At 65.7% G+C, this 27,886-nt stretch overlaps 1 protein-coding gene across 11 annotated transcripts in view; it reads left to right on the forward strand.

Annotated features, from left to right (window-relative positions):
* ARAP1 (ArfGAP with RhoGAP domain, ankyrin repeat and PH domain 1) overlaps positions 1-20,475 on the forward strand; it is a 38,469-nt gene extending 17,994 nt beyond the window's left edge. For 7 of the 11 annotated variants that reach the window (XM_068684437.1, XM_068684528.1, XM_068684691.1 and 4 more), the window contains 33 exons: positions 958-1,142; positions 1,384-1,454; positions 2,148-2,251; positions 2,714-2,842; positions 4,592-4,661; positions 4,871-4,991; positions 5,130-5,335; positions 5,640-5,746; positions 5,835-6,034; positions 6,261-6,346; positions 7,705-7,887; positions 8,917-9,091; positions 10,069-10,203; positions 10,523-10,658; positions 10,981-11,083; positions 11,160-11,355; positions 11,655-11,700; positions 11,906-12,069; positions 12,369-12,581; positions 13,011-13,116; positions 13,340-13,487; positions 13,714-13,797; positions 13,903-13,971; positions 14,108-14,225; positions 14,882-14,995; positions 15,096-15,238; positions 15,763-15,795; positions 16,937-17,019; positions 18,298-18,348; positions 18,766-18,829; positions 18,929-19,084; positions 19,760-19,798; positions 19,955-20,475. In XM_068684437.1, the coding sequence (XP_068540538.1) occupies positions 958-1,142; positions 1,384-1,454; positions 2,148-2,251; positions 2,714-2,842; positions 4,592-4,661; positions 4,871-4,991; positions 5,130-5,335; positions 5,640-5,746; positions 5,835-6,034; positions 6,261-6,346; positions 7,705-7,887; positions 8,917-9,091; positions 10,069-10,203; positions 10,523-10,658; positions 10,981-11,083; positions 11,160-11,355; positions 11,655-11,700; positions 11,906-12,069; positions 12,369-12,581; positions 13,011-13,116; positions 13,340-13,487; positions 13,714-13,797; positions 13,903-13,971; positions 14,108-14,225; positions 14,882-14,995; positions 15,096-15,238; positions 15,763-15,795; positions 16,937-17,019; positions 18,298-18,348; positions 18,766-18,829; positions 18,929-19,084; positions 19,760-19,777 (3,817 nt within the window). In that variant the 3' untranslated portion in view covers positions 19,778-19,798; positions 19,955-20,475. Of the gene's footprint in view, positions 1-957; positions 1,143-1,383; positions 1,455-2,147; positions 2,279-2,713; positions 2,843-4,591; positions 4,662-4,870; positions 4,992-5,129; positions 5,336-5,639; positions 5,747-5,834; positions 6,035-6,260; positions 6,347-7,704; positions 7,888-8,916; positions 9,092-10,068; positions 10,204-10,522; positions 10,659-10,980; positions 11,084-11,159; positions 11,356-11,654; positions 11,701-11,905; positions 12,070-12,368; positions 12,582-13,010; positions 13,117-13,339; positions 13,488-13,713; positions 13,798-13,902; positions 13,972-14,107; positions 14,226-14,881; positions 14,996-15,095; positions 15,239-15,762; positions 15,796-16,936; positions 17,020-18,297; positions 18,349-18,765; positions 18,830-18,928; positions 19,085-19,759; positions 19,799-19,954 lie in introns of those variants that run through there. The other 4 variants (XM_068684280.1, XM_068684212.1, XM_068684859.1 and 1 more) reach the window with 4 other exon arrangements.
* Positions 20,476-27,886: the final 7,411 nt, after the last annotated feature.

The raw sequence follows: 27,886 nt of genomic DNA on the forward strand, positions 1-27,886 counted from the left end.
CTGTCTGCTCCCCCCAAAACCTCTTCAGTGAGCGATTTGGAGTGGGACTGGGAATAAAACAGCCCCAAAAACTGCCCCGGGGTCTGCGAGGCTGTGCCCTGGGGCTGCGGAGGGCTGGCATCACCGCCACCAGAGCCCCCTGGGTGTGGAGCTGAGTTTTTCACCCCGACGCATGGGGCTTGGGCTGTGATTCTCTGTGGGATGGCAGCCCAATGAGATCCCCTTTTTGGCTTTACGCCGTGTTTGGTGCATGACTTTTGCACAAAAACCCATTCCTGGTCCCCCTCTGAGCGCACCCCCCGTGCCACCGGCGCCCCGTGGGGCTACGGGGCCGTGCCGAGCCTCCTCCCCGCTCGGCCCCCCCTCCGTCACTATGGGGCCGCTCAATCAGGTCCCTCTTATATTTTTACACCCGGCAGGAACTTCCCCTGATTTCCTGCCCCCAGAAGCACTGCGCTTCGGAGGGCTTCGGTGCGTTTCTGCCCGCCCGCAGTGGCTGGGGAGGCAGGAAGCGAGCGGAGAACAGCGGTGACGGGCGAGGGGCGGCCAAAATCGGCTCGTTTTTTGGGGCTGGGGGGGGCTCCAGGTGGAGAGCTGGGTGCTGCGAGCTTGGGATCTGCATCCCCTGGGTCCCCTGGGACCCAGCTCCAGGGGACAAAACACCTGATAGGGGACCGGGCTTCAAGGCTGGAGGCGGCCCCTGGTGTCCCCGAGAGCCCGATAAGAAACCTGAGCTGCGAGGGAGGTTTGGGGCCGGGTGCCAGGAAATCCTTCCAGGCCTGAAAAGCGCCGCCATAGCCCGCGCAGGGTGAGGCCCTCACCACGGGAAGGTTTTAGGGCTCGGGATGGGGTCGGTGCTGTAAAAGGGGCTCTGGTTTTGGGGCGAAAACGGGTGCGGGAGGGTCCGTGGGATGCCCGCGGTGCCGTCCCGCAGCGCCTGCTCCTGTCTCTCCGCAGCGTTCCTGCCAAGGAGGAGGTCCCTGTCCCCATCCCCGTCCCCGTCCCCGTCCCCGTCCCTGTCCCCGACAGGGAGCCCCCCGTCCCCCCGTCCCCTCCAGCCCTGCTGCCCCGTGCCAAGCCGCAGCCGGCCCCGCAGCCCCAGCCGCCCTCCGAGCTCTCCTGTCCCTTCGTGCCCGAGTTCGGTGAGTACCAGGGGGTCCCCAATCCTCTTCTGGGACCCCCGGCGTGGTGCGGGGTCCCTCTGGGACATCACCTGGTGGCTGGGGCGGTTACCAAAGGAGCAGGGAAACAGAAAGGGGTTTTGGGGAGAGCCCTGGGACCCCCCGTGGAAGCTCCTGGATGGGGCGAAGCCACCCCCCGAGCGGTGCCCGGGGGTCGTGGCGGTGCCAGGAGCTGCCCAGCACCTTCTGCTTGCCCTCGCAGATGACTCTGACTACGAGGACCCCGCCTGGGAGGAGGAATTAGCCAGCCCCGCGGGGCAGATGGCCGACAAGGTTGGTGTGGGTGCTGGAAGGGGTTGGGGAGGCGAGCAGGGGGCGTGCAGGGACACCCCCATGGTGGTGCTGGTCCTGGGTGGGTTTTTGGGCACGGCTTGGGGTCGGGGCGGAGGGGCAGGGTGCTCTGTGAGCCCACAGAGCTGCTGCTTCACCCAAATGCAGCCTCCCTGTGGGCTGGTGTGCACAGAGTGCGTGCTAGTGGACGGCTGCAGCATCGCAGCCAACATTGATTGCCTGGATTTGGGATTTTTATCCGCCACGCGCTGAACTCCTCCGGGTCTGGGCTGATTTTGGGGTCTGCGGCACCCTGAGCACCTGGAGCCTTCACCCTCCTTTTTTTTCCTGGTGATGTGCGCTGCCTTCCCCTGGCCCCAACCGTGCCACCCCCTGCCCGGGGGGGTTATCCAGGACCATCCAGAAGCACCACGGCACCTCGCAGAGCCTCGGGGGGCACTGCTGGAAGCTTCAAAAAGGGAGCGATGCAGGCGGTGCCGCCGCATTTTGCGCCCTCTTTCCCCGCCTCTCCATGGGCATCCCTAGCTGGTGGTGGTGCTGCGAGCTGCGGGGGGTGCTCAGCACCCTGCTGGGTGCAGGGGGTGGCCGGGGGGGGCTGGAACCCTCCCCAAAACGCCCTGATGTGGAGCAGGGAGGGCGCAGGGCTGCCGCTGTCACCCCCGTGTGTCCCCGCAGGAGGATGCTGAGGCCGTGACGGGTCGGCCGCGGTCCCTGCGCTTCAACAGCCTCTTCAGCGAGGACGAGCTGATCGAGGACTACTACGATGCTCCCCCGGCCAAGTAGGGGCTCCTCCTGCCGCTCCTCGTGTGCGTGTTCACGTCTGCCTGCCTGCGGCCGTGCCAGCGTGCGCGGGCAGGGGCCGTGCGCGGCGCCGTGCGGGCAGGAGCGCGCGTGTGCGAGGCTGGGGGGGGGGGTTGCGTGTGAGGGGCTGTGCGTGCACAGGGGGGGCTGCAAATATTCGGGGGAGGCTGTGAACATTCAGGGGAGGCTGTGAACATTTGGGGAGGGGGTGTAAACATTTGGGGAGGGGGCTGTAAACATTTGGGGAGGGGGCACTCGCCTGGGTGCGCGCCCTGCTGGAGATGCCCAAGATGCGTGCGCGCACAGGGGGGTGCGCACGGGGGTGCACGTGCACGCCCGCATCACTCCATACCCCAGGGCTCTGAGCGGTGCAGGGGGGGCCGTGCCCACCCCCTCACCATCTCATAACCCCCCCCCCCTGCTTGGCTCCCGCTCCCCAGCGCAGGCAGAGGCTGGAGCGACGACGGCCCCAGCCCCGGTGTGCTCGGCGACGGCATGGAGCGCTCGGCCACCCCCCAGCTCTCCCCCACCATCCGAGCGGGGTGGCTGGACAAGAACCCGCCGCAGGGGTGAGTGAGATTTGGGGTGCAGCCCCTCTGCCCTCCCCGTGCTGTCCGTGTCACCCCCTTGCTGTCTTTTTCCCCCTTGTGGGTCCTGCTCGCTGGGGGAGGCGGCGCGCTCTGGTGGAAAGACCTGCGGCCACCTCCTGCCTCCTGGTTTGGGTTAAAAGCGGCTGGTTTTAGTGAAAGGCTCTTTTTCCGAGCGGGTGCGCTGAGCTGGCTGAGGAGGAGGAAGGAGGGAGCTGGGGGGAGGAAGGAGAAGCACGAGGGGAGGCTGGATGAGGGGAATGGGGCTGGGGAGTGGGATGGGGACTGCGGCTCTCCGAGCGCTGAGCCTCGAACGTCCCGGCCTGACTTTGCAGCTCCAGCTTTCCCCTGTCCAAGCACTGTGGGGTCGTTTTTTTGGGAAATGAGCACTGCTCGCTCCGGGGAAGACCTGGGGGTGGCAGCAGTCCCGGAAAGCTGCTGTCTGGGGGAGAAGTGGTGGCTGCAGGCTGCCTCGCGCCACCGGCACGGCCGTCCTGCCTTCCCCACAGGGCTCAGATTTTATTTTATTCGCTGAGATCGCTGCAGGAGGCTTTTCTGGCAGCGCTCCTGCTGCGTCCACCTGTGGGTTATTGGGGGATAACACCCAGGGGCACACAGACCTCAATAAAAGTGGTTTGTGTGCCAACCCCTTACCGCGGGGCTCTGCGCCCCTGCACTGCGCCCGTGGGACCCACGGGGTGGCACGGGGAAGACTCTGAGGGAGCCCCGGGTCCCCCACCTGCACCTTAACACCAGCCACGAGGAAACCCCGAGGCCTGAATCCCCCGGGGAGGAGGAACCCGGGGCTGGTTTTGGGGAAGTGAGAGCCGCGCAGAGCTCCCCAGGGAGCCGGGGGGAAGCTGCTCCCTGGGTGGGGAGCTGGAGCCTGGGGAAGGCACTGGAAGAAAAACCAAAAAAAACATCAAATTCCTAACCCTGAGTGCCTAAAGCCAGCCGGGAGGGCTGAGGGGTTTCTGCGGGATGGGGATTGGGAACGGGAGGGCCGGTGGAAGAGCCCAGAGCCTCAAGAAGGATTTCCTCCTTCCGTAAAGGCCGAGCGCGGCGGGGTCACGTGTGGCGGTGCTGAAATCCTTTCCTGAACAAACAAGCGCTTAAGCAACAGCCCACGAAGCTGGGGGGGCACCAAGGGGGGCTCCCGGGGCTTTGCCGGAGGCTTTTGGGGGATTCCAGGGGGCTCCGGGGTGGCCTGTCCCCCTGCGCCCCTATCCGGTGATGCTGATGCGCACCGAAGGCGCAAAGTGCCCGGGGGGGCCCTGCAGGGAACGGGGACGCCACCGACCCGGGGGGGCTCTGGCAGCGCTTGCTAATTGGGGTCAGCATCTCACGGGGGTGCTTTTAGGGGCAGCCCCCCCCGCTCTCGGCTTGCAGGAAAGCACAAACCCTCCCCGCTCCCCCCCCGCTGCTGCCACCAGGGTCGATGGCGAGGTGGCCCCGGGCTGTCGGCAACTGGGGCGTGAAGGCACAGGCGGAGAGGCCCCGGGTTCAAGGGCACATGGGGGGGATTTGGGGGGGGCTGAGGGCGCTGCAGCAGCTGGGGTCTCGCCTCCTTTCTGCACCCAAACCCACGCAGGGGTCCGCGTTGTGTTGGGGTCCCCGTGCCCGACCTGTCCTGGCCCCCTTTGTGCTCCCATTTGGGTGCTCCCCAAGCCCCCCCGGGGTGCGTTTTGGGTGCCCCGTCCCCTCCAACGCGCCCCTCCTGTCCCTCCCCAGCTCCTACATCTACCAGAAGCGCTGGGTGAAGCTGGACGCCGATTACCTCCGCTACTTCGACAGCGAGAAGGTGAGGGGGGAGGTGTCGGGGGGGGGCACCGAGCCCCCCACGGCATCCCTCTGGGCGCCCTGGTGGCACGGAGGTGCCAAGGGACAACGTCCCCGGCGCACCACGGGAGCGAGGTGCCCCAAACCCCAGCCTGGGGTCGTTCCCGACCCATCTCCGAGGCGGTGGTGGTGACGGTGCCTCTCTCCCCCCACCCCGTGTCCCCCCCCCAGGACGCCTACTCCAAGCGCTTCATCCCCGTCTCCTCCATCTCCCGCGTAGCCAGCGTCGGGGACCAGAAATTCGAGGTGGTCACCACCAACCGCAACTTCGTCTTTCGGGCCGAGAGTGACGGTGAGCGCTGGGGGGACACCCACGGGCAGCCGGTCCCGACCCCATTTTGGGGCTGTTCCCCTCCTCCTGGCAGCCCCCTGGCCCTTTGGGTGACCCCCCCACCCCCAGCCTTGACCCCTCTGTGCTCCGACCCCGCAGCCGACCGCAACGAGTGGATGCAGACCCTGCAGCAGGTGGCGGAGGAGCGCAAGGGGAAAGCTCCGGAGAGGACCCCCGTGCCCCCAAACGCCCCCGATGCCACGGAGCCCGCGGATAAGAGCGGCTTCCTGGAGCTGCGGGGCTTCAAGCACAAGCTCTTCGTGGCCGTGGCCGGGGACAAAGTTTTCCTCTACAAGAACTCGGAGGTGGGTGCCGGGGGTGCGCTCCGCATGGGGACCCCCGCCCATCATTTTGGCAGCTGGGGTAGAGCAGCAATGAGCTGGGGCTCCCCAAAATGGGGAGGGGAGACCCCAAGGGTGGCAGACCCCAAGCTGCAGACCCCCCTTAATGGGATTTGGGGACCCCAGGAGCATCGTGCCCGCTTGGGTCGGTGGCGTCTCCATCCCAAACCTTGAGCGCACCGGGATTGGGGTGTGCGCGGGGACCCCTGGGGGGGGGAACTGCCCTCCCTCACCTCTCCGCCCACCCCCTCCCCACTCGCCCCCCCAGGACTACCGGCAGGGCATCGGCATCACCTACATCGAGATGAACGTGGGCAACGTCAAGGAGGTGGACCGCAGGGGCTTCGACCTGACGACGCCCTACAGGATCTTCAGGTGAGCAAAGGGAGGGGGACAACGGGGTGCCCCCCAGCCCCCTCTTCCCCACGGCCGTCCCTCCCTCACCCCCTCTCCCCGCCCACAGCTTTTCGGCCGAGTCGGAGCAGGAGAAGGAGGAGTGGGTGGAGGCCATGCGGCACGCCATCGCCGAGGCGCTCTCCAACTCGGAGGTGGCAGAGAGGATCTGGGCGCTGGAGCCCAACCGCTTCTGCGCCGACTGCGGCTCCCCCCAGCCCGACTGGGCCTCCATCAACCTCTGCGTCGTCATCTGCAAGAGATGTGCAGGTAACGCCCCCCCCCCCCCCCCCCCTCAGCACCCCGGGGTGCTGCGTGCGCCCCGGCACCCGGCCCCTCTCCAAACGGCACCCGGCATCGGGGAGAGGGGGCTCCCCAAAACCTCCCCTGCTCGGTCCGTGGTGCAGCGCAGGAGGGTTTGGGGGGAGAGGGGCACGGCTCTGCGCCCCCCCTGACCCCAAAGGGGGGTCCTAACGGTTCCTCTCACCCCCCCAAGGGGAGCACAGGGGCCTGGGGCCCGGCATCACCAAGGTCCGAAGCCTGAAGATGGACAGGAAGGTGTGGACGGAGGAGCTGATCCAGGTAGCGGCACGGATGGGCTCCAAAATCTGCTCTGGGGGCAGCCACCCCGTGTCCCCCCCCCATCGCAGCCCCCGCTGTTATCCCCATCCCGACCCGTGCCGTGACTCGGGTAGGGAGGGGACCACCAGCAGCCCCCTGCCCCCATCCCTGCGGTGCACCCCGGGGGCACGAGGGGGGCTTCACGCCCAGGCTGGGGGGCAGAAGGCACCTGCGCACCCACGGGGTGACGGCTGCGGAGCTGCTGGGTGACCCCGGGGCCGGGCAGGAGGAGAAATTTGGCAACACCAGCACCAGGGGTGGGCGTTGGGCTGGGCTTTGACACGGCACCGAGGTTCTCAGCAGCACCGGGGGCCCTTGTGGGTTGTGGGGCCGCTGGAAAGAACCCTAAGCTGGCCCCAAACCTCGTCCCCAGCACCGTGCCACCCTGCCTGCCCCGTGGCACGGGGTCTGTGCCACCCTGGCCGTGCGCCCCGGTGCCGCGGCCCCATCGGGTCCTGCATTCCTGCCCCTGTCCCACCCTGCAGCCCCCGCCTCCGGGCTGTCTGCTCCCCAGCCCAAACCCTTCCAGCTGCAGCCCCGATCCTCCCCTTTCCTGGAAGGCTGCCGTTAACCCCTCCGGGCTCGCGGAGAGCTCTGGAAACATCCCCGTGCGCCCCAGCCTGCCCCGTGCCCCCCGTGCACCCCAGCTCCATCCCTCTCCTGCTCTGCATCACCCCAAAGGGCACGGGGACGCTCACTGAGCACCCCCTGGGGGGGTTCTCTGGGGCGATGCCATCTCCAAAAAGTGTCCCCAGGGCAAATTTTGCTGCTTCATGGCACAGCAGCAGGCGGGCACGGCTGCCACAAGGCTGCAACGCCGAACGCAGGGCAGAAATGCACCTCCCAGCCCCGGGGGGGCAAAACAGGGGCTGTGCACCATGGGGTCGGGGAGCGGGGTGGCGAGGGGCTGCGGAGAGCTCTTTAAATCCCCTCCCGGGCTCTCGGTGCTGCTTTCCAGATGTGCTTTTTTTTTTTTTTTTCTGGGGCAGGAAGGGGAGTGGAAGGATTGCAGGGGAAGAATTGCCTGGAGCCGGGGCCGGGTTAGGGTCACGCCGTGGTGGGCGGGTGCTCCCCCACCCTAGGCTCAGCCCCTCGCCCCCTGCCCACCCACCCACCCGTGCTCTCCACTCCTTGTGCACGCCGCCTTCTTCTTCCTCCTGCCTGCACCCGGAGAGCCTCAGCATCACCGTTTTGGGGTGGGCTGGCGAGCTCCCTGCAGGCTCCCCCAGCCCCACAGAGCCCGTCCCACCCCATCCCACCCCGTCCCACCCCGTCCCACCCCGTCCCCCAGCCACGCCGGCCTCCCCTTGTCCCCGCAGCTCTTCCACCACATCGGCAACGCCGTGGCCAACCAGTTTTGGGCCGCCAACGTGCCCCCCAGCGAGGCCATCGGCCCCGGCAGCAGCAGCCAGGACCGGCGGCGCTTCCTCATCGCCAAGTACCGCGAGGGCAAGTACCGCCGCTACCACCCGCTTTTCGGCAACCAGGAGGAGCTCGACAGGGTCAGTGGTCCTGGGGACGGGTGTCACCCCTTGGGGGGGGTCCCAAAAAGCACAGGAGCGAGGTCTCCCCTCGTTCTCGGGGGTGGGGATGTGGACTTTGTGGGTGGTGGGAATGGTTCCAGGTTGGGGACGCCCCGTTGGGGTGCTGGGGAGGGGGTTTTGGTCCTGGTTTGCAGGGGGGTGGGTGGTCTCCATCCCTGCCTCCATCCCTGCCTGGATCAGCCCAGCCTCTAAGGGTCTCCCCGTGTCCCCCCCAGCCTTAGCCTGGGGTCTCCAGGCGGGATGGGAGCCCCGAGGGGACAGGGTGGCACCGCTACGGGGCACAGCCAGCTGGGATCGCAGCTCTGTTCCCAGCCTGGGCGAAGCACCCCTTGTGTTATCCCCAAAACTTTGGGATCCCTGGGTCCCACCGCAGCCCCATGCCCTGCCTGACCCTGGCACGATGGGTGCCCTGTTTCCAGCACCCTCCCCACAAACCTCCACCACCCCCTGACCCCAAAACCTCCCCAAACACTGGGGTCAGACGCTCCCAGCGGGGCACGACGATCCCACTGGTTCCCATCCCAGCTGCGAGCAGGACTGGGAGTGGGACAACCTCGTGCCCCCGGTGCTGTGGCAGCCACCCCGGGGTGCTGCCTCCCCGTGCCTTGGGGCTGTGCAGCTCCCCTCGGCGCTGCGCCGCCGCTGTTTGCACAAGAGCCGGGGGCGCGCCGTGCCGGCGGCCGCGGGAATTCGCATGTGGGCTTGTTTGTTTTCCTGCTCCAAGAGCCCGTCCCACCCCGCTGCCGGATGACTTCACCCCGGGCTCCTTAAGGGAGGGATTCGCCAGCTCCAAAACTTTCTCTCTCCCTCCTTTGTCCTGCCCCGGCGGCGGCGGGGAGGAACCCGGCCAAGCTCCCCGGCTCCTTCCCCTTGCTGCGTCCTCGCGGGGCTGGCTCCTCGCCGGGGGTCTCGCCCCCCACCCCTGGAGCCACACAGCCTCGAGGGCAGGCTCGGAGCTCACCCGCTGCCCCCCCTGCTCTGTCGCAGGCCCTCTGTGCGGCCGTCACCACCAGCGACCTGGCCGAGACCCAGGCCCTGGTCTTCTGCGGGGCGGCGGTGACGTGCGCCACCGGGGACCCCCAGTGCCCCGTCCCCCTGGCGCTGGCTGAGAAGAGCGGGCAGAGGCTGCAGATGGAGTTCCTGCTGCACAACAAGACCTCGGGTAAGGGCTGTCCCCATCGCCGGGTGTCCCCTGGGTGTCCCCGGGTGTCCCTTGGGTATCCCCGGGGGTCCCTGGGTATCCCCGAGGGTCCCCTGGGGGTCTCCAGGTGTCCCCTGTCCTGGGGAGAGGCAGGGACTTTTGGGGCTGATCCTGGCTGTGCCACGGGGCGCTGCTGTGTGCAGAACAAGGCAGCCCTGTGTGACCCAGCCGGGCTCTGCTCGCGCTGGGTTCCAGCCCCAAACCAAAATACCAGAGCGGGACCGCAGGAGCCCTGCGATCCGCCCCGAATTCCTGAGCCCGCAGCCGCCTCCGGGCTCGGCTCAGCTCCTGCCACCCCGCAGCCTTGTTCTGCATTCCTGCTGCCCCCCAGCCCCTGATTTCTGCCCCTCGCTGGAATTTTTGCACCTTTGGTTTCGTCTGGCCCTGCTGGGAAAGCCCCAGAGGTGCCCAGGAGCTGGGTTGGGGCAGGAGGGGAGAGGCTGCGCCACGTCGGGTATTTTGGGGAGCCCTGGTGCTGCCCGGGGTCCCGGGAGGGAGCGGTGCTGGTGCTTGGGGACGTCCCCACGAGCATCCCCACTGCGGGATGGACGCCTGGAGGTGCACGGGGAGCGAGCCCCAGACCCCAAACCAGGGCCGGGCCAGCGCCAGCGTGGGCTGCAGCCACCTCCTCCCTCCAAGCCCTTCCCAAGTCTCCAGTCCCGTCCAAGCCCTTCCCGCTGAGCTGGAGCTGGCCCAGGAGGGGTCTGGCCCTGCGATTTTGGAGCTGTCAGCACAAAAAGAGGGCTGGGAGAGCAGCTGCAGCGAGGCCCCTCCGTGCGAAGCGGAGAAACCCGAGCCCTTGAGCTCATCCCGCGGTGCCCAGCGGCTCTGCGGCTGCACGGGGGCTCTGCCAGGGGAAACCCCCAGCCTCGGGGGGCTTTTCACAGCCCCGTAGCCCCCCTCCGAGCCCCGTGCCCCGCTGTTCTCCCCCTCCGCAGAGACGCCACGCCTGGAGGTGGGGGGCAGCGAGGAGAAGCACTACTCGGTGCTGCTGCCCTGCGTCACGCACAACGGCTTCCTCTACAAAACCCCCTCCATGGCCAAGCCCGTCAACGAGAGGAAGGGCCAGGAAGGTACGTGGGGGCCCACGGGGTTGGGGGGGAAAAGGGGTGTGGGGGGTTGGAGAGCCCCAGCAGGGGGAGAGGGTGGAGGGGCTGCAGCATCCCCAGCTCCCCAGGGCACTGGTGAGACAGCCGGGGGTGCGGAGCGAGCCTGCTTTGGGAGAGGTTTTGGAGAGGTTTTGGAGAGGTTTTGGGAGCGAGGGGCTGTGCCCTGAGCTGGTGGGCTGGTGGGTGGTCTCGGGTGGCTTTTGGTGGCCTTGGGCTGGTCTTGGGTGGCCCCAGGTGGCCGGAGCACGCGGGGTTGCTGAGCACCCCCCCCTGTGCCACGCAGAGTTCAGCCGGCGGTGGTGCACGCTGCACGACGGCGTCCTCAGCTACTACGAGAACGACCGCAACGCCGTGCCCAACGGCGAGATCAAGGCGGGGGACATCGTGTGCCTGGTGAACAACCCGCCCCACACCCACGGGTAAGGCTGTCCCCAAATGCCCCCGTGTCCCCTCGGGTCCCCCTGTCCTCTCCGGGCCCCCTGACCCCTCCGTGGCGCTGCTGCCCAGCCCTGATATCACTGAGCTGCCCATTTTGCGAGGAGCCTGTTTAATATTTTATTCTTTGCAAGCTTTTTGCTAACATCTTGGGTCTCTGGCAGAGTGTGCAAAGCACTCGGGGGCCCTGGGGATGTGCTGGGGGGGTCCCCAGTTAGCGGGACCATCGGTGGGGCTGAGCCCCTCTCCAATCGTGCCGCGGATGCTCCCCGGGCACTGAGGTCCCTCGAAATTCTCTTCCTGCAGGATCGAGAGCACTTTTGAGGTGTACATCGAGTCGGAGAGGCTCTACCTCTTCGGGCTGGACTGCCCCGAGGCCGCTCGGGAATGGCTCAAGTCCATCGCCAAGGTGGGCACTGGGGACCTGGGGCCGGCGTGGGGGCCGGGGGCTGCGCGCTGACATCCCTCCCGTGCCCCCTCCCCAGTCCTTCGTCCCTCCCCACGCAGAGGAGCTGCTGAGCCACGATTTCGAGAGGATCGGCCGCCTGCTCTACAAGGGGGGGCTCAACCTGGAGCGTGCCAAGGAGGGCTGGTTCGCCCTGGCCGGCTCCACGCTCTACGTCTGCTTCGAGGACAGCGAGCGCCACGAGGCTCTCCAGCTGCGCAAGCTGCAGGAGCTCTGTAGGTGCCCCGTGCCCCCCCCGTGGGACCCACGTTCAGGCTGGAAGGGGGGTCCTGGGGGGGACAGACCCTGTCCCAGGCTGCTGTGGGGTTATCCAGCCCGGTGGCAGCCAGCAGGGTGCTCGTGGTGGGCGTCTGGTGGGTGCCGCTGCCACGTCCTAGGAGCTCGGGGACCCTCTTTTGGGCAGGGAGCTTCCCCTGGCAGCTCTTCCTCCTCTCCATCCTCTTCCTCCTTGCTGCTCACCCAGCCTGGGCTGGAGCTGGGCGGCTCCTGACGGGCTCCTGCCTTCCCTTCGCAGCCATCCAGGGAGACAACGAGGTGCTGGTGCTGGTGGAGAGGCGGAGGTAAACGCGGAGCTGGTGGCGCAGCCCGGCTGGAGGGTGGGTGGGGATCAGCCCCCCTCCAGCAAAATATCTCCCCCTGCCCAAACCCACCCTGCTCCTGGGATGCCTTCACCCTCGGGGGAGCCCGGATTGGGGTCCGGAACTGTGCTTGTGGGTTTGGGAAGGGGGCATCTGGGCCCCCGCTGAGCTCCGCGGCCGCCGGCAGGACGCTGTACATCCAGGGCGAGCGGAGGCTGGATTTCCTGGGCTGGGTGCACGCCATCCAGAAGGCTGCGGGCAGCTCGGGGGACACCTTGTCGGAGCAGCAGCTGACCGAGGGGGACGTCCCCATGCTGGTGGACCGCTGCATCGACTACATCACGCAGTGCGGTACGCGCCCTCGCTGGACGGGGTCGGTTCGGGTCACCCCATCAACGTGCCATGGCAAGGGGCAGCCCGAGACCCTTTTTCCTCCCTCCCCGAGCATCTCCTCCGGCTTCTTGGGAGGCTGGAGCGGGGCTTGGCTCCTGCCCACGGCTCCTCGGTGGCCTGGGGAGCACCTGCAGGGTGGGGAGCACCGCGTCCACCCCTCGGGGACCCTTTGATGAGTGAGCCAGCGCGGGTGGGTGGTGGCCAAACCGCGGCGCTCCCGGGGGCTCAGCGCTGGTGGTGGCTCCGCTCTACCCCAGGGCTGACGTCCGAGGGGATTTACCGCAAGAGCGGGCAGAACTCGAAGACCACCAGCCTGCTGGAGATGCTGCGCCGCGACGCCCGCAGCGTGCGCCTGAAGGAGGGCGAGCACCACGTGGACGACGTCGCCAACACCCTCAAGCGCTTCTTCCGCGACCTGGGCGACGGGCTCTTCACCCGACGCTGGAGCCAGGACTGGCTGCGGGCCACGGGTGAGGGCGAGGGCCACGGGGAGGGCGGGGAGGGGGCGTCCCGGTGCCGAAAAGCTGAGCCTGGCCCCCTCCCTGCTCGCTCCTCTCGTTGCGCATCTGGGGTCCAGATGTTTCCCTTGGCCGGCACAGTGGCCATGAGTCAGAGCCGCCGGGCGCCGAGCCCGGGGTGGGGAGAGGAATGCGCCCGCCGTCTCCGCACCCAGGTGTGGCTAGGGGGGGGCTCGCCCTTTGCTCCTGGATCCGGCCCCCCAGCACCAGGGTTGGAAGCACCCGGGTGCCAAACAGCCAAAAAATCTGGGGTGCGCCAGCCCCAACAGCTCGGTGATGGGGTGGGAGGCTCCGAGGTGGGGTCTGGGTACAGGATGGGGTGGGTGGGGGTCCTCATCGTGGTTTCACGCCCCTTCATGCTTGAGTTTTTCCCCCTCGCAGCGCTGGAGGATGAGGAGGCGAAGATCGGGGAGTACCGGCGGCTCCTGGAGACCCTCCCCACGGTGAACAGGGCCACGCTGAAGGCGCTCATCAACCACCTCTTTCGGTACGTTGCGGGTCCCCAACGCCCCGTGGGGCATCGCCCCATTTTCTGTGGGGTTCTGGGGGGGTGTGGGGTGCAGGAGAGCCTTCATCCCTCCTCCTCTTCATCCCGAGCAAGAGATGGATGAGGCTTTGGGGAGTAGAGGTGCCCCAAGCTGAGCACCACGTCCTGGATGGGGGTCCAGGGGGGTGGCACGGGGCAGGAATCATCATGGGGTGCCCCGCAGGGTGCAGCGCTTCTCGGGGGACAACCAGATGAACACGCACAACCTGGCCATCGTCTTCGGGCCCACGCTCTTCCAGACGGACGGCAAGGACTACAAGGCGGGCCGGGTGGTGGAGGACCTCATCAGCCACTACGTCAAGATTTTCAATGTAAGGTTTGGATGCGTAAAACTCGAACCCAAAAAAGCTCTGCCCTCGGGTGGGAGCTGCCGCAGGACCCCCGGCACCCGCCCGTGCCGACGCACGGTGGCTCCCCAAGGGATGGGGGCGGCGGGAGGGAGGTGGTCCCGCTCTTCCCAAAAATTCTCCTTATTTTGGAGGCACACGGCGTGGGGGCTGCATCCTCGTGACCCCCCCGGGCTCCCCTCCTTGGCAGGTCAACGACCAAGAGATGAAGAAGCAGCAGGACGAGATCACGGCCATCATGAAGATGCGGGAGGCAGCGTCCAGCGGCACGCAGGTGGGGACCTGCAGCAGCACACAGGGGGGGGCACACGGTGGGGAGGGGGGATAAATCCCGTGTGTGGGGAGCCGTGGGTGAGAGGAATTTCCCCCTGCCCTGCAGCAAGCCGGGGATTTCATCTGCACGGTGTACCTGGAGGAGAAGAGGACGGAGACGGAGCAGCACGTCAAGGTGAGGGGGGCTGGGGGAGGGCGCAGCGGGGACGGGGACCCCCGTTGTGTGCCCAAAACTCGGCTCTGAGCCGGGGGAGGGCGGCACGGCACGGGGACAGGGCTGGCACTGGGTGACAGAGACGTGTCCCCTGCAGATCCCGGCCACGATGACGGCCGAGGAGCTCACCTTCGAGATCCTGGACCGGAGGAAAATCGTCACGAAGGAGAAGGACTACTGGAGCTGCTTCGAAGTGAACGAGAGGGAGGAGGCGGGTCGGTGTGGTGGTGGGGATGGGGTGGGATGGGGTGGGATGGGATGGGATTGGGGATGGGGATGGGATGGGGATGGGGATGGGGATGGGATGGGATGGGATGGGGTGGGGATGGGGATGGGGATGGGGATGGGGATGGGATGGGGATGGGATGGGGATGGGGATGGGGATGGGATGGGGATGGGGATGGGGATGGGATGGGATGGGATGGGGATGGGATGGGGATGGGGATGGGATGGGATGGGGATGGGATGGGGATGGGATGGGATGGGGATGGGGATGGGGATGGGATGGGGATGGGATGGGGATGGGGATGGGATGGGGATGGGAGGGGAGGGGATGGGATGGGATGGGGATGGGGATGGGGATGGGGATGGGGATGGGGATGGGGATGGGGATGGGGATGGGGATGGGATGGGGATGGGATGGAAATGTGTGTGCACGAGCTACCTCCATGCGTGTTTTGCCAGCACGTGTACAGATTTTCCATGGCCTCCAGCGTTGTGTTTAGAAACCACACACACTTTGCCATTGCAACACATTTTTATATATATATATATTTTTTTTTTTGGCAATTCTGAGCAATCGCAATGGCTCAGCGGCCACCTCCTGGGGGACCCCCGTGCGTGTCCCCGAGCCCTGCCTGTCCCCCAACAGAGCGTCCCCTGCACTACTCCGAGAAAGTGCTGCCCATCCTGCACTGCCTGGGCACCGACAGCTACCTGGTGGTGAAGAAGCAGCTCTCCATGGAGAACATGCTCATCTACCTCGGTGAGGGCAGCAGGCAGCGGGACGGGGGGGTAGCAAGGGGGTCAGGGTCTGCCCAGACCCCTCCTAGGGTCCTGACCCCCCTGGGCGCCCCCTTTCCCAGCCAGCAGAGTGGGCGACTGCAAGCACGGCATGATGAAATTTCGGGAGGAGAGGAACCTGCTGGGGCTCGGCCTCAGCACCGGCTTCCACGACCGCTACTTCATCCTCAACCACACCTGCCTGCGGCTCTACAAGGAAGTGAGGGTGAGTATTCCCCTTCCCCTTCCCCTTCCCCTTCCCCTTCCCTTCCCTTCCCTTCCCTTCCCTTCCCTTCCCTTCCCTTCCCTTCCCTTCCCTTCCCTTCCCTTCCCTTCCCTTCCCTTCCCTTCCCTTCCCTTCCCTTCCCTTCCCTTCCCTTCCCTTCCCTTCCCTTGGCACGTGGGGCATCATGCTGGCACCTTTTAGGGCTGGCACCTTTTAGGGCTGGCATTTTTAGGGCTGCCACCTTTTAGGGCTGGCACTTTGCAGGCTGGTGCCAGCAGCGATCGAGCTGCCCCCAAACCAGGACCTTGGTGGGCACGAGCCAGGAGCCGGCCCCATTAGCTCAGGGGTTCAGGAGGGAGCCCCAGCGCTCCCTTATCCCTCGGGGGTGCTCTCCATCCCTGCCACCCCCTGCTCAGTGCCCCCACCCCATCACCTACCGAGGCCCGGCGTGCCTGGTGGGCAGCAGGGGGGGTCTCCTGGGGGGGTCCCCATGTCGGGTTTAACCCCGCTCCTCTGTTAAACAGAGCCTGAAGCAGCGGAGCCCCGTGCTGGAGAACGTGAGTAGGGGGCCGAGCCGGGGCGTGCAGAGGAGCCCTGGCCCTCTGCCCTTACAAGGCTGCTGGGGCTCGACCCCGATCCAATCCTGCACGTGCTGGGCCCCTCCGTGGGGGTGGACAACAAAAGGGTCCCCCCCCGTTATCCCCAGGTGGCCCCCCAGCTTTGGGGACGCACCGGCTGGCACCCCGTTATCCCCCGGTTCCGCTCCAGGAGCTGGGCACGGGGTCCGGGGAGGGGGGCGCACGGAGGGGATGGGATTGGGCTCACGCCCCCATCCCGCAGGCATTGGATCAGGCCCTTGTAAGTCACCCGCTTGTGTGCTAAGGGGGGGCCCCGAGGTGCCCCCCCTGTGTGCCACCCGCTGCCGGAGCATGGCTTGTGCCACCACACGGGGCATGGCGAGAGAGCAGTGGCTCTGGGGACACCAGGAGATTTGGGGGCAGCAGGGCACCTAGGGGGGGGCTTCCCCACGTCCCCCCCACCTTTGGGGGCTGCCCAGTGCGGACGCAGCTCCGTCAGCACCCAGAGGACGCGAGGATGGGCAGGGTTCCCCCGGATGGTGCGAGGTGGGGATGGAGCTGGGGCTCCCCGCTGCGCCCCAGGGGGGTGAGAGCGGTCCTGGGGGGGGCACCTGCTTGCCGTGCCGTGCCGTGCCGTGCCGTGGTGTGCTGCACCTTGCTTTTCTGTGCCGTGCCATGCTGTGCCAAGCCGTGCCAAGCTGTGCCGTGCCGTGCCAAACTGTGCCACGCTGTGCCGTGCCGTGCCAAGCTGTGCCACGCTGTGCCGTGCCGTGCCAAACCGTGCCAAACCGTGCCACGCCGTGCCACGCTGTGCCGTGCCGTGCCATGCCGTGCCATCCTGCACCGTGCTTCTCCCTGCCGTGCCGTGCCGTGCCCACAGCAGGACGTTTGCAGCACGCCGCCCGTGCCTCATCTCAGGCTGCCATCTGCTGGGAAGCGTCCCCGTGCTGCTCCCAGCTCCAAAACGCAGCCAGCACCGTGCCGTGCCCCGGGGGGACCTTCCTCCCCCTGTCCCCTCTTCATGGGGAGGTGTTGGGATTTTGGCACCCTCCCCGTGCCTCTGCTCGCCCTTGGCAAGCCCAGAGCAGGCCGGGAGCCCAACGCAGAGCTCTCTCCGCAGAGCCACAAGCCGGAGAAGGAGTGGCCCATCAGGAACCTGCGGGTCTACCTGGGCATCAAGAAGAAACTCCGGCCGCCAACGTGGTGAGCGAGCACCTCCGGGTGCCCTGCTGCCGGGGACAGCCCCCTGGGGACAGGGACAGGGGCGCTGTGGCCACGGGGACGTGGCTCGTGGTGGCCGTGCCTCTTGCCACCAGATGTCAGAGCAGCCTCGCAGGACGCGGGCTGCAGCATGGGGACGGCGCGGGGACGGGGACGGGGACCTGGCACTGTCCCTGCGCACGAGGGGGAGGCGATGGGGGGAGGCCAGAGTGTGCGTGGGCAAGTGTGCACGGGGGGGGGGGGGGGGGGTGAGTGTGCACGCGTGTGTGCAGTCATGGGGGTGGTTGTGGGATGGGGGTGGTTGTGGGGTGGGGTGGTTGTGGGATGGGATGGTTGTAGGATGGGATGGTTGTGGGATGGGGTGGTTGTAGGGATATGGGGATGGTTGTAGGGATAGGGGGATGGTTGTGGGGATGGGGGTGGTTGTAGGGATGGGGTGGTTGTAGGGATGGGATGGTTGTAGGGATATGGGGATGGTTGTAGGGATATGGGGTGGTTGTAGGGATGGGGTGGTTGTAGGGATGGGATGGTTGTAGGGATATGGGGATGGTAGTAGGGATATGGGGTGGTTGTAGGGATATGGGGTGGTTGTAGGGATATGGGGATGGTTTTAGGGATGGGATGGTTGTAGGGATGGGGGTGGTTGTAGGATGGGATAGTTGCAGGGATGGGGTGGTTGTAGGGATATGGGGATGGCTGTAGGGTGGGATGGTTGTAGGGTGAGATGGTTGTAGGGTGAGATGGTTGTAGCATGGGATGGTTGTAGGATGGGGATGGTTGTAGGGATATGGGGATGGTTGTAGGATGGGATGGTTGTGGGATGGGGGTGGTTGTAGGGGTGGGATGGCTGTAGGATGGGATGGTTATAGGGATATGGGTGGTTGTAGGGATATGGGGATGGTTGTGGGGATTGGGGTGGATGTAGGGTGGGGATGGTTGTAGGGATGGGGATGGTTGTGGGATGGGATGATTGTAGGGATGGGATGATTGTAGGGATATGGGGATGGTTGTAGGATGGGGATTGTTATAGGGATGGGATGGTTGTAGGATGGGATGGTTGTAGGGATATGGGGTGGTTGTAGGGATATGGGGATGGTTATAGGATGGGGATGGTTTTAGGGATGGGGATGGCTGTAGGATGGGATGGTTGTAGGATGGGGATGGTTGTAGGGTGGGGATATCTGTAGGAACACTTCTAAACCTGGCACCCCAGGGAGTGCTGTGGGGCTGTTCCTCATCTTCTCCCCTCTCCCCTTCCAGCTGGGGCTTCACGGTCTTCTACGAGAACGAGAAGCACGAGAAGCAGCAATGGTGAGGGCAGGGGGACACCCCACACCGGGGGGGGGTCTCCATGGGCAGAGCCATGCCAACGGGGTCAGATCCTGCCCCTGGCTGTCCCCGTGTCCCCTTCATCCCCCAGGGTCTGTAGGGCCCCGTGCGGAGCAGCAGCTCCCAGCCCCTTTGGGGTCCATCTGTGCCCCCCAGGGCGCACCCCCTGTGCCTCCCCCCTCACCCTACAAGGGTGTCCCCATCAGATTTTGGGTGTCCCCAGCTGGCTAATGACACCACCAACAATTTGTCACCATCGCTGCCAAACCCCTGGCACCCCCATCCTGGGGCCTGGACAGCTCCAAACGGGCATCCCCACCCCAAACCGTGCCGGGTGCCCCCGACCCCATAGGCGCACACCCTTGACATGGGGTGGGTGCTGTCCCCGTGTCCCCACAGGTACCTGTGCTGTGACACCCAGGCCGACCTACGGGAGTGGTTCGCCACCTTCCTCCACGTGCAGGTAACTCCAAACCGTTGGGGGCGCACGGTGGGTTTTGGAGACCCCCCCGTGTTTGGGGTCCCCCCGCTCACCCCACAACGCGTCCGCCCCCGTTCCCAGCACGGCGGCGCCCTGTGGCCCTCGGAGACCTGCAAGGTGCGGGCGTCGCGGAGGCAGCAGGACGCCAGGTTGGGTAACATCTCCCTCATCCCGCTGCGCGGCAATGAGAGCGAGATGAGGAGCAGCGTGGCTGCTTTCGCTACCGACCCGCTGACCGTGAGTCTGCATCACACGGGGGGGGACGGGGGGGACCCTCATGGAACGGTATCGCCCTACTGGGAGACACTGGGGTGAGCGGGGAGATGGGGATGTCCCTTCCCTGCACCCTTCCCGGCCCCTTTGTGGGGTTTTTTGGGGGTTTTCCGGGGAGCTGGGGTGCCCCGAACCGTGTGATGCAGGGCGAGGGGCGCTGCGGGAGCGGTGATTTTCGTGGGGATGGGGTCACCGATCAGCTCCCCTGCTGCTCTCTCACTGCCGGACCCCACAACAGCCGTCCTGCCCCGGGGGCTGCTGTGTGCCGGGGTCCCCCCCTCCCCAATGCCTGGGGTGTCCCCGCTCAGCCACGGGGTCCGCGGGGGCAGCCCAGCACCCCGCGGGACCTCGTTGCTGTTATAAACCCGAGCGCGTGGCTGCGCCCCCGGGGACGTGGCTGCGCCCCTGGGCATGATTTGGGGTCTGGGGTGCACCCCACAGCAGCCTGGCTCGGGTTTATAACTGGGAAATGGGGGCTGCTCTGCTGGGGGTGCTCCCCGAGGGCTTCGCTCCGGTCTGCCCCTTGCTCCCCGGTTTTCTCCCCCGAACTCCCCCCCCCAGCTGCTGGTGATGCCCGGGTGGGCGTGCAGGCAGCGGGGGATTAACGGGGGCTTTTTTTTTCTCTCTCCCTGTCCCCAGCTCCTCCGAAATGTCTGAGCTGGAGGCCTGACACGGCAGGTGGGTGTCTGCTGCCTCCGGGGTGACCACGGCGCACGGGTTTGGGGACGGGTTTGGGGACGTGGGGAGGCGCACGCAGGAACTCCTTGCACGGAGCAAAAGGGGACACAAGCAGTGCCCCCCACCCCAATTCCTGACCCTCTGCTTGTCCCCCAGGTTCATCTGCGAGCGGGGAAGCCCTCGGGGAACCGGCACCGCGGCGGTGACCCACGGGCAGCCGGGAGGGGACACGGCAGCAGCGGGGCAGTGGCTACGGACCCCCGGGGGGAACCAGGCTGGGCCAACCCGGCCGCCCCCACCCCGGCTGCTACTGCTGCTGCTCCGAGCCCCGGGCAGGGAGGCAGCGCCCGGCCGGGCACCCCGCAGCGGGGGGCTCGTCCTTCCCCTCCTCCTCCTCCTCCCTCTGTTTTTAAATCCTTCCTACAAAACCGTGCGCGGAGCCCCCGCCCCGCAGCCCCCCCATCGCTCCTGGAGAGCTGGTGGCACAGCCCTGGGGTCTGCGCCCCTCCCCGTGCCGGGCAGGGCAGCAGGGTGGGCTTGGGGAGGGCTGTGTTCAGCCGGACCCCCCCCCACCCGGATCCAGCCTCTGCTGTTGGCTGGGGGGCGCGGGGTGGCGGGAGCTGCCCCCGTCCTGGCACCACGTCTTGTTGATATTAAATGTTTTGGGGGAAGCGGTGCGGGGGTGTCCGGGTCTGTTTAGGGGGTGGTGGGGAGCACCCACACCCTGCGAGGGGCTCAGGGGGTGGGTGCCTGCTCCAGAGACACGGGGATGTGCCCAGGGGTGGTGGCTTCGTTCCTGGGACGAGCTCCAGAGCTGGAGATGTTTTGAGGGAAAACTGCCCGTGGCTGCCATGGTCTCAGTGCTTTGGGGTTTTGTGGCTCTCGTTTTGCTGAAATGCCCCCCAAATCCATGCTTGGGCTTTCCTACAGGATGGGTAAATGACAAACCAAAGGGCACCCCTTGTCACTCTGTGGCACCGAGAGCCCCGGGGCGCAGGGACACCATGGGGTGGGGATGGGGCACAGGAGCCCACCGAGGGCTGGGTACAGCCGGGGTTTGTCCCACCCGGGGGTGTTCCCAGCCTGGGTCACCCCTCGGGGACCCCCTGTGGAGGTTCCCAGTGGGGATGTGGCTCTTGGGGCTCCAGGTTGGCACCAAATGGCACTGAGCCCCTGCCAATGTCCCCAAAGGCACCCTGCCACATGGCCACGTGGCCCTACATCCAGCTTGTCCGTCTGTTGAGAGCAAGCCAGGCCAGGGGTCCCCAAAGTCCCTGAGACCCCAGAGGAGCAGCACAGAGGGGTGCAGGGTGCATGCAGAGCCGTGCACCCACGGCCAGGAGCAGAGCTGCGGGTGCTGCGCACATGCGCTCGGAGCCCACCTGCGTGCTCGGTGCCTGCACACGCATGCACGTGCACTCAGCTGGCTTGCACACTTGTTTGCACACTCGTGGGGTGTTTTTAAGTGCGTATTTGCACCTCTCCACGCGTGTGCTCTGCTCATGTGCTCGCTGCCTGCCTGTCCCTTTGGTTCCTGCACCGTGCACTCGGTGCCCCCGAGGGCTGCGCACGCTGGTGGGGAGGCGAGCAGTGCAGCACCCAAAAAAGGGGAGCAGAGCCTCCGGGTAGCTCCGAGCTGGGTTTTTCACTCCCAGGACTCATTCTGGCCTTTGGGGTTGTGCTGGAGGCTGGCTGGTGCCACGAGCAGAGCCTGAGAGCCACCATGGCCGTGGTTTGGGCTGAACCACATCAATACCGTGGTTCCCATCGGGTCTGGGACCCTCGAGGGTGGGATTTGGTTTTCCCTTCATCTCCCTCCTGGTTCCCTGCCTGCACGTGGGCTCTCCACAGTGAGCTGGTGGGGACCTGACCCAGGAGGGCCCAGGGGACATGGGGGGGCTCTGCCCCTCGCCCAGCCCCTCTGAGCACCAAGCCGGAGCTCTCCGGGGACCCAGGGTGGGCGCAGGGGGGACCAGGCACGTTGCAGCCCCTTCTGCTGACCCCGGCTCGGAGCTGGCCCCGCCGCAGGAGGAAGCCCAGCCAAGAGGCTGTCTCCGAGGAGCGGGATGGATGGCTCCTACCTACACCTCCCCTCTATATATAGAGCTGCGGAGGCGAGCGCCATGTGATACCTTGCACAGACGAGTGATTAATCGCAGAGTCATTTGCAAACAACTTAATAAATTCCCGACACCGCCGGCATGCCGGCACGTGAGGGTGATTTCTGGGCCCTCCCCAGCCGCAGGCTGTGACCTGGTGCTGCTGCACGGAGCCCTTGGCACGCTCCAGGCTTGTGCTGCTACCAAAAGTGGCCCTGGCCCGGGCTGGGTGCCAGGGGTCCCTGGGGTGCCGCCGTGCCACCCTCTGCCACACAGCAGAGCAGGTACAGCAGTGACTTTGTGCGCACCCACAAAGGGATCGGGGGCTGCTGGTGCACAGGGGCTGCTCAGAGGGTCTGAGCCTCTCCTCCTGCTGGCCCTGCACTGCTGGGGATGGAGGTTTGGCCCCTCGGTGAGCAGGCAGAGAGCGCAGAGCTGCTGTGGGTGTGTTTGAACATGAGTGTTTGCTTTCCCCAGCAATGCCACCCCCTCCTCTCTGCAGGCTGTGTGATGGCTCAGCGCCCTGTGCAAGCCCATCCCTGGTCCCCCTGAAATATCCCTGAGTGCCTCCCAGCAGCCTGGGCTGGTGCTTGCTGCCTGTGTGACGGCTGGAGGTGCAAGGGCTGGAAGTGTGAGGGCTGGAGGTGCAAGGCCTGAAGGTGTGAGGGCTGAAGGTGCAAGGGCTGGGAGTGCAAGGGCTGGAGGTGTGCGGTCTGGAGGTGCAAGGGCTGGAGGTGCAAGGGCTGGAGGTGCAAGGACTGGAGGTGCAAGGACTGGAGGCGTGAGGGCTGGAGGTGCAAGGGCTGGGAGTGCAAGGGCTGGAGGTGTGAGGGCTGGAGGTGGGAGGTCTGGAGGTACAAGGGCTGGATGTGCAAAGGCTGGAGTGCAAGGGCTGGAGGTGCAAAGTCTGGAAGTACAAGGGCTGGAGGTGTGAGGTCTGGAGATGCTAGGGCTGGAGGCACAAGGGCTGGGAGTGCAAGGGCTGGAGGTGCAAGGGTTGGAGTGCAAGAGTTGGAAATGCAAGGGCTGGAGGTGCAAGGTCTGAAGGTGCAAGGGCTGGGGGTGCAAGGACTGGAGGTGCAAGGTCTGGAAGTGTGAGGTCTGGAGGTGCAAGGGCTGGAGGTGCAAGGGCTGGGAGTGCAAGGGTTGGAGGTGCAAAGTCTGGAAGTACAAGTGCTGGAGGTGCAAAATGTGGAAGTACAAGGGCTGGAGGTGCAAGGGCTGGAGATGTGAGGGCTGGAGGTGCAAAGTCTGAAGGTGTGAGATCTGGAGGTGCAAGGGCTGGAGGTGCAAGGGTTGGAGTGCAAGAGCTGGAAATGCAAGGGCTGGAGGTGCAAGGTCTGAAGGTGTGAGGGCTGAAGGTGCAAGGGCTGGAGGTGCAAGGACTGGAGGTGCAAAATCTGGATGTGCAAGGGCTGGAGGTGTGAGCAGGAGGACGGTGCCGCCCTGCCCGTGGGCGCTGCTGCCCGGGCGCAGGGGGAGGCCGCTGCCACCCCCGTGGCGGTGCCTGGGCGAGCGGCTCTGCGCTGGGTGTGCGGGAGGGGCTCCATCGCCCGCGGTGCTGCTGCGGCTTGCCAAGTTATGTAAAGTGCCTGGCACCTCCCTGGCACGCAGCAGGCACGCAGCACCTCCGAGCTGGCCGGCCCTGAAAAGGTCCCCAGGGACCGTGGAGGCGCTGCGCAAACGCACCAAGAGCGGCCACCTCTGCGCCCCCTGCCCTGCCCCTCGGGGGGCTCCCCAAATCCACACTCCTGGCCCTGGCACAGATGGGGGCAGTGCATGGAGCCCAGGTGCCCGCTGCGGTGCTGCAGCTGCCCCAGGACACCCGTGGGGGCCATCCCCTGTGCCCCCATGCCAGCACGGCCGTGCCCACGGCGCGCACCGGCACGGGGACCCGCACCCCGTCCCCACGTCCCACCGAGCGGCCGCTTTTCTCCCCAACATGGTAATGAACTCGGCGGATTATCAGCTCCCAGATTTAATAGAGGCACAGCCACACTCCAGCAGACTTTAAAACAGTCATTATTTCATCAGCAGCCCCATTAAACTGTCACGGGCTTTGCTGTGCGCTCTCTCCGATTTTTTTTTTCGTTCTCTCCCTCCCGCCTTTTCTCCATCACCATTTTTTTTTTTCACCCCAGCAGCACAGAGCATGGGGACGGCCTCATCGGGACCCTGCTGCAGCCAAGGGGTGGGGAACGATGTAGGACTGCTCCCCCCCCCGTGCCCACCCTCAGTTTACCCATCGGTAAAATGGGTTCAGCGTGGGCTTCCCATTTGGGGCTGCTCCATGGGGAGGAAGAAACTTTCTACAGATGCAAACTCCAGCCCCATTTTCTGGGGTCCTCACCCCCCTGACCCCACGGAGAGGGGCAGCGGGGTGGTGGTGGGAAGGGGAGCGGGGCGTAAAGAGACGGAGCAGGGAGAGCCCCCCCCCTTTTTTTTCAACCTTTCCTCAATCCACGCGCTCCCCACCCCCTTCCCACGCTCGCCTCCTCCCTCTCCATCAGCCGCCTACACGCCGCTCCTGGCGTAATGGGAAAAATAAAGGAAATTTCAAAAAACTAAATGCGTGCCGAGCAGGCGTGGCGCTGGGGAGAAGGGGTTTCAGATTTGGGGTGACCCCACGAAATGCCTCTGCTGGGTTGGCCTCGGTTACATGGGGTCCTGGCGGTGCTGGGGGCTTGGTGCTGAGCCCCCTGGAGTGAGGGGTTCGGGTGGGCACCAGGGGCTCTGCACCAGGCAGCTGGGGAGGATGGATGAGGACGTGCGGGGTGGGGAAGGTTTTTGGGCGAGGAGACAAGCCCAAGGTGGTGGAGGTGGTGGAGGCAGGGATTAAACCCAATAATTCAATTTTTTCCCCTGAAAAAAACACCCCAGGGCCACTCCGTGAGGCTGCTGAAATCCCATCCCGGGGCGCACATGGAACAGGGCCAGCACCGTGCCCTACAGGGGACGGTCACCAGCCCTCGCCACCCCTGTGGATCCCGGGGAGCTGCTGCTGCTGCTGCTCCCTGCTCTGCCCTCGTTTCGGCACAGCCCCGGGTGCGCCCGTGTGGGCACCGGGCTCCTCTTCGCCCACCCGCCTTTGTCGCGCTGTCTGCGAGGAGGAGCTCGCCTTGTCTCTCTCCATTAAGCTGACAGCAATTCCCATTTATTTAAAAATAACAGAGCTTTCAATCTATCTCCCCGCGGGCAGCGCCTCCCGCCCCAGCCGCCTCGCAGCGACGCCGGCGGCACCGAGAGGGGCCCCGATGTGTCCCCAAAGTTCTCCCGAGGGCAGAGGCTTGGAGAAGAAGTAAATCATGAAGCAGAACGAGGGAAGGGGAGAATCGTTTGGAAGAGAACAAATGACAAACCGAAACCCAGGGCATAAATCATAAATCATCATCTCCCCTCTCGACGCCAGCTCAGGAGAAGGAAGCGCCCGGGCTCCTGCCTGGCCACTGCTCCTCCGGCTGCGGGGCGTTTCGGGGGGGAATCGTACCCAGGAGCTGATGGGGACACCCCCACGGACACCCCGATCCAGGCACACAGATGGATACACACCCGTGTGTGCGCGCACACGCCCAATTTCCCAATTCCCACGTGGATTTTGGGTGCAGGATGCACAAGCAGGACACGTGCTCGTGCACCCGCATCCAAAATGTGCGCGCGCACTCGAGCGCATGCACACACTCGGGCACGTGCACACAGACACACGGATAAACAAGCGCCCAGGTGTGCAGCAGCCCCGTGCACACGCAGGCTGGGAACACACTCACATTGTCATGTTTTTGTCACCGCCAGGATAAACTCAGCCTTGTTGCTTTTGACACAAAGAGGTGTCGCCAGCCACCGTCACGCGGCGCCTCCAGACCTTGGACCCGAGGCTAAAGAAAGGAAGAAAAAGAAAAAAAAAAAAGGGGGAAAAGCTAAAAAAGCCGAGGGACTTAATCATAAAAAAAAAAAAAAAAAAAAGCCCAGCTCTTTGAGGAGAATCACGTTAAATTGGCTATTTATCTGCGCAGCATCCCGCCGGGAGGTTTCCATGGCTACCTGCGAGCCCTCGCCACCCGCTGCCGGGGCGGTGGCGTGCCAGCCCCATGTGCCACGTGTCCCCCAGCGGGCCCACTGGTGCCAGACCCCGTGCTGCGGCACCTGTTGCTGTGGCACTTTGCAAACTTGCGTGGATTTGGCTCTGCGTGGCGAGGAGAGGAGGCGGCGGGCGCAGGGTGCCGGGGTGGCCTGGTCCTGGGTGAAATTTGGGAACATGCTGGGGTCGCCAGCCCCTGGGTGGGTTTGGGAAGATGTTGGGGTCACCTGGGTGGCCGGGTGGGTTTGGGGAGCTGCCACGGGGTGCAAAAAGGGGATGGAGGCTGGGATGGCTGCAGGAGGCAGTGGGGAACACAGCGGGGTTTGGGGAGGGTGCGCAGCCCCCGTGTGCTGGCACTGCTGCGGTGGGGACCGCGTTCCTCTTGGGTCGGGGGACACCGATGTCCCCGTCCCTGCTTCCAGACAGCTCTGATCACTTCCACGCTGCCACTGCCCTGCTGGGGAGGGAGAGCTGAGCTCCAGCTCTCAGCGAGGGCAGAAAATCCAATCCACGACCCGTGTGGGATCCTCCGGGGATGTTTGGGGACGCCAGGTCCCTTCTGTCCCCGCAGGCACCGAGTCCCCCTGCCACCACCCGAGATCTCAGCCCTGTTTTATCCCCACCACAAGGAGCCCTGGATCATGGCAGGGAGCAGGAGTGTCACCGCGGGGTGACACCCTCACCGCCACCCCCCAGCGAGGACTTTCCTCCCCGTCTGGCTGCCGCCGTCTCCCGTTTGGCTCCTTCCCATGGTAGCACCTGGTGGTTCTTCCAAACAGAGAAAAATAAAGGAGTAAAAAGGGCTTTGGTTTGCTTTCTGTTTGGGAAACGCAGATGGAGCGCCCTGAGCTCTGCCAGCCTCGCTTTCAGAGCCGTGCACCACGCTTTGGGGACGTTTCTGGCTGTTTTGGGGGGCAGCCGTGGGAGCGACGCGTCAAGAGGCAACACCCCTGGATCCTAAAGAACCCAAGCCCTGAGCCCTGCACTTTGCAGCTGCAAACACCAGATTTTATGCCTCAGCCCCCAAAAACCCATCCCCGATGCCTGTGCAGCCCCCAACCCACGGGACACCCCCCCGGGGGTGCAGTGCCTGTCCCTGGTGCGGGGAGTGGGGGTCAGCGATGCGCTCGTTTGGCGACACGCCGATGTTGTGCAGCGCTGCGTGCAGCTCGGCGCCTCGTCAGCGCCTGACAAAAAGCCCCCGCCGCTGCCTGGCATTGATTTTGTGCAACCCATTACTGCCTTTCCGCAACAGCTAATCCCTGGCTGCTCCCCCCCCAACTCCGGGGGAGGCAGCCCCCGCGCGCAGAGGAGGCGGTTGGTAACGCCGATAATTTCCACGGCCCCGCGTCTGGCTGGGCACGCTGCTGATTTCTCTTGATTTTTCTTGATTTTTTTTTTATTTTTTATTTTTTCCCTGTCTTGTTTCTTTCCCGTGGGGCTTTTTAGCCCCAATTTTCTCCCAAAAACGGAGAGGTGAGGGGGGTGCTGAGCACCAGGAGCCAAGCACGAGGCCCCTGGGTGCCGCCAGCACGGCGCGGAGGTGCCGGTGTCCCCTGGTAGAGATTGGGGACCTGGGGACCCCTGGGGACCCTGGGGACCAAATCCCTGCAGGGACTGTCCCATGAGTGTCCCAGGGGACAGATGCCACCCCCCCTCAGCTCGTGGCCCGCTGCCAGCCCTGGGTAAGGGCTTGCTGTGAAGTCTCGGCGCGCTGAAGCCCGCGGGTCCCCGGCTGCGCCGCGCGGCTCGGCTGACAGATGTGAGCGGGCAGGGCGAGCCGGGGGGGGGCTGCGGGGCAGAGCTCACTGACAAGTGTGGGATTGTGGCCCCAGGAGATGGGACCAGCCACCCTGCTGCTGCTCCTGCCGGCTCCAGGCTGTGCTGGGGGGGGGGATGCTGGGACCCAGCTGG

The sequence above is a fragment of the Anas acuta genome, chromosome 1 (genome assembly GCF_963932015.1).
Source record: "Anas acuta chromosome 1, bAnaAcu1.1, whole genome shotgun sequence".
Taxonomy (NCBI): Eukaryota; Metazoa; Chordata; class Aves; order Anseriformes; family Anatidae; genus Anas; species Anas acuta.